The 4,586-nt window shown below is 53.4% G+C and overlaps 1 protein-coding gene across 1 annotated transcript; it reads left to right on the top strand.

Annotated features, from left to right (window-relative positions):
* Positions 1-217: 217 nt before the first annotated feature.
* Positions 218-2,786, top strand: LOC119383053 (neprilysin-21). The gene has a single exon (XM_049411875.1). The coding sequence runs from the start codon at positions 224-226 to the stop codon at positions 2,564-2,566; it is 2,343 nt and encodes a 780-aa protein (XP_049267832.1). The 5' UTR covers positions 218-223; the 3' UTR covers positions 2,567-2,786.
* Positions 2,787-4,586: the final 1,800 nt, after the last annotated feature.

Raw genomic sequence — 4,586 nt, 5'->3', positions numbered from 1 at the left:
CCTGCGGCAACTAGAATTACAAACAAGACTGCAGCAACAGATGTTAGAGCAACAGCAACAGCAAATGCGGGATCAAATGATGGCTGTAGCGCGCCTACAGTGTCCACCAAGGCCGACCCGAAGCCCCACTAGCCCAATTCCAATGATGCCTCGAAGCTCGCCAAATCTTCTGCCGCCATTTGGTGCACAAATGTTCTTGCAACAGCAAATGCAGATGCAGAAAATGCAGCAAGCCAATCAGATGAACCGTCTTCGGGGGATAGGGAGTGATACTGATGGTGCTGGTTATTTGCGCCGAAAGATGCTCAGCGCTACAAAAAGTAGCTTGCCTGACGTGGTCAGCCCGTCAGATTACGGCAACACTACTCTGGGCACAAAATCATTGGGGGCTACATCAAACTTGATAGATAAGCGAAAGCCACTCCCACCACACATTCACGCGCACCCACATGCACACAGGAAACAGAATTATCGACACTCAGCAATCGAAACGAGAATGCGCAATTCTCAAACTGAGATGGTTGTTTACTTTGTCGTGTTACTCGCCACAATAATTGGTCTATGGACAGTATTGGACATTTACGGCCGACGTACTGCTGTGCACTCATTAAATGGTAGTTACATTGCAATTCCCAATGCTTCATTGAAGGGTTTAAGAGACAGCTCGAGCCAGAACGGCGTTCCTGTCAACGTAAGTGGGCAACCTGGCTTTGAGCTATGCAGTTCATCAGCATGCCTAGCCGAAGGTAGCTACGTGTCTCACCAGCTAAACTGGAACGTGAACCCATGTGAAAGCATGTACGAATTCGTATGCTCGAACAGCCCGACAAAGCCCGCTGATGAATTGCTACTGTCCGACATGGAGACTTCGCTTCTGCGCAAACTTCGAGGTGCATCTCCCGCAGAAACTCCTGCAACGAAACTCATGCACGATCTCTGGAAAGAGTGTCTGGATCAAGATACACGCAATCGCCTAGGCTGGGGTCCCCTGAAGCACATGTTCAAGGCTGCATCACTGCCAGACTGGCCTTACCAGCAGTACACCACACAAGGAGAGCCTGCTGTATGGCAGGCAGCAGCTCGCGCACTGCGTTATTTCGGTTTGGCCACACTAGTTTTATTAGAGCCCAGTGAACACCCTTTGTTGGGACGTAGCCCTCTGCTGGCCTTGGACAAGCCCGTGCTGCTACTGCGTCCCGGAAATGACAGTTCCTGGTACTACGATGCAGTTTCCTTGGCTCTATCTTCAGTAGCTCGCAAGAATGTCGCCAAACACTCCATAGCCCTAGACCTGACAAACTTCGCGCGGCAGCTGGCAAGCGTTGTGCGGTCGCCCGGCGCCTCAGGAGACATGGTCCGTGACGTCAAGCTCGAGCGTCTCCGCAGTGTGCCCCGTTACCGAGCGCTCCTGGTGGGCTTCTTGCAGAACGAGAGCCTCGTGAATGACGACACAGAGCTGCTCTTGAGGGCCCCGGAGTACGCCATCCGCCTTGGTTATCTGTTGGACGACACGGCACCGCACGTGGTACTGAATTACATCGGCTTCCGCCTGCTCGTTCACGTATCTCCGTTTGTCCCCGAGTCGCTGCGCAAGCTTGTGCCACTGCGCGCTCGACAACTGGGATTAGGTGACCACGGACCAGGGCAGTTGGTGTGCCTACGTGCCGTTGAGCACGCTATGCCGACCGTTTTCTACCGGGCCGCGTACGAATTGCACCGGCCGCTGATGGACGCACTGCTTGCGGCTGACTTGGGCGGCGCGCTGAAGCAGGCGTTAGCATCAAGGCTGGCACTCCTACACTGGCTGGACGGCGACACACGTGAACGGGCTCTACAGAGACTTCACCAGCTCGAGCCGCGACTGCTGTTCCCAACTTCAGTGACCGACACGGCGAAGGCAGAACAAGACGTGCGCCAGACGCCCCACGTCATCGTGGGCGAGGGACTGCGCTCGTACGCGCGCATTACCAAGCACCTGATGCATCGCCGGCTGCAGAGCGCCGACCCGTGGCTCGGCCATCCACCTTCGGACGACCAGTGTTGGCTAGGTCCCGGCCACCGCATCCTCTACTTACCACTGACGGCGCTCAATGCGAGTGCGCCGGCTCAGGAGCCCTTCGTGTTGTTGCAATTGGCGCGGCTGGGTGAACGTGCAGCGCGCTGCCTTGTACGCCTGGTCTTGGACGGAGCCGGGAGCCGTGCCGAGGACCCACGCGCATGGTGGACGCCCGCGGCACGCCAGGGCCTCGCGGAGCTGCGCAAGTGCTACGCGCTGCAAAGCCGCGGCGACCGGCCCACTGCTGCGGAGGAGAGCGCCGCCCTGGTCGTGGCGCACGCGGCCTTTGAGGCTCACATGCCGTCGCTGGACTTCCGACTCGAGAACGCGGTCTCCATGTCCCTTGACCAACTCTTCTTCATCCACTACACGCTCGGATACTGCACTGCTGACTCCGATGTGGCTCGACGCGTCAATTTGGCCCTGCTCAACTTCGGTGGCTTCCAGCGAGCGTTCACTTGCGACGCTGGCACTCCGATGAACCCACGCAAGAGTTGTGACTTCTGGTGAACGACCCGTGTGCGCGGCCGAAAATTCTTCCAGCGGCCAGCCGAGAGCATGCACGTACTCTCACTTGTTCCTTGTTGCAACGCGTGGTAACCGGCTGCATCGAAAACGGGCCACACGTATCCGCAAGGTGCCTGTAAACTAGACACGTGTAGTGGCCCTCAGAAATTTTTTTTTTTTGCGCGCAGACTGGGGGGTGCTGGCTGTGAATAAAGCCCTTGTTGGGTGGCTCGGATTGTGCTCTCGTTGGGCACTGCAGTGCAGGCGATCTTTGTTAGTCGATATATACTGGCGATTGATAAATCCAGGCTTTGGCTAGTAGTTTCACAGTAGCATAGAAGTTAATCGGGGCGCACCAGCTTTTCTTGTTAATGTAGCAAAGTTCTATGCAAAATAGCTGCACATTTATCACCTGCACTGGCAGTGTTCAAACGACTAGTGGTGTTAGGGTGAGCTTTTTTACATGTGTGCATAGTAGCTGTATATCCAGACTGCTCTTTAAAGCACGCTAACCTGTGATCTCAACGTGGTAACACAACAGTGCCTCGGAGTTCGGGTACCGCAATCGCAAGGCGGCTTCCGCTTCATCGGAATATTCTGTGTGCACTTTAGAGGCGCGCCCTAGTGGAATGCTGCTGAGCGCCACAGCTACGACAGTATAGCCACTATAACGCCAACAACGTGAAGGCCATGTCAGCCTACCCTGCATCTGCGAGTTGGCACAGGCACGAAATGTTATTTGAACACCACCAGTGCTCTCATTAAGGGGAGGGCAAGTGCAATGTTTATTGGAGCGCTAGATACTTCCAGGGCTCTCTTGCGTAGAAATACCCGTGCACCACAGGCGGCAGATGCAACGGCTGCGGCCACCGCAGTATGGCTATCGTATGAGCGTAGCGCGTTTTCTGCAGAAAGTATAGCTGAGACATTTCCCTATTATATAACGAATTTAAGCAAGCCACTCGGTCTGTACCTCGATTTATGGGAAACGGCAAACCGACCTGTATAGCATAAAAAATTGGCGAAGCTTGCACTAAGCCAGGCAAGGCTTGAAACAGCGAAACCGGACGATTCTGAAGACTAATCTGGTTAGGTTGTTTCTAGCCCTAGCTATAGGTGATGCAGGTTTGTTTCTACGTTGCTCCTAGGCCGTTGCTAGGCTTTAACTGGGCGATGCTAGGTTGTTTCTACGTTGATTCTCAGCGCAGAAATGAACGAGTTAAACCAGGCAGTCGCTGACGCGACACGGATGTGCAAACTGTGGAGACAGATCCTCGCGCTGAAACCAAGCGTTCGCACTTATCATAAGATCTACGGGCACGTCGTCGTTGGCATAGGCGTTCCGTCGCTTCGGGGCCGCCGTCGCTTCGCAGCCATTTCTTGGGCTAACTGTAGCCTTCTTGATTTTTAGTGGACCAGTGACAAGCAGTGGGATTTACCAATTTCTGTGGCACATACCCGTTTACGATGATGATAGGTTTTTCTTCGCCGGACAAGGAACGATTCTTAAACAGCTTCTCTGTTAAAATTGACGTGCAAGATGGTAACAGACCGCCTGCGTTATGCCCCGGTTGAACATTAAATTTTCATACAAAATCTGCAGATCATTTCATAGTAGTCTCCAAATCATGTGCTCATGATATTCAACAGTTTTCCTCTATTTTCTTTTATTGGATTGGCACCGGATCTTGTCCTTGAACGCACCTCTGTTCTGCGCCAGAAAACAATGAATCATGAAAAAATATGTAAACTCGTAGATATCCTAATTTGATGGCGTGTGATATCATGGGCTCCTTTGAATCCCTACACGTTTTCGGACCATGAGGTATGCGCCCATTCTTGGCAATCCTGGCAGACTGGGCATGTCAGCGTCTCGCAATATAAACACTGGCTTTCTTTTGTGTTTGCATTTCGTCACAGTCTGTGAACGGAGCAGTGCAAGATACCCGACAGTATAGTGTGCACATATATTTCACGAGGTTGCACGGCGTCCGTAGCATGTAGGGCTGCTGCACCGCATCGG

Source organism: Rhipicephalus sanguineus, chromosome 1 (assembly GCF_013339695.2).
Source record: "Rhipicephalus sanguineus isolate Rsan-2018 chromosome 1, BIME_Rsan_1.4, whole genome shotgun sequence".
NCBI classification, from domain to species: Eukaryota; Metazoa; Arthropoda; class Arachnida; order Ixodida; family Ixodidae; genus Rhipicephalus; species Rhipicephalus sanguineus.
This window is presented reverse-complemented; position numbering and strand designations above follow the sequence as displayed.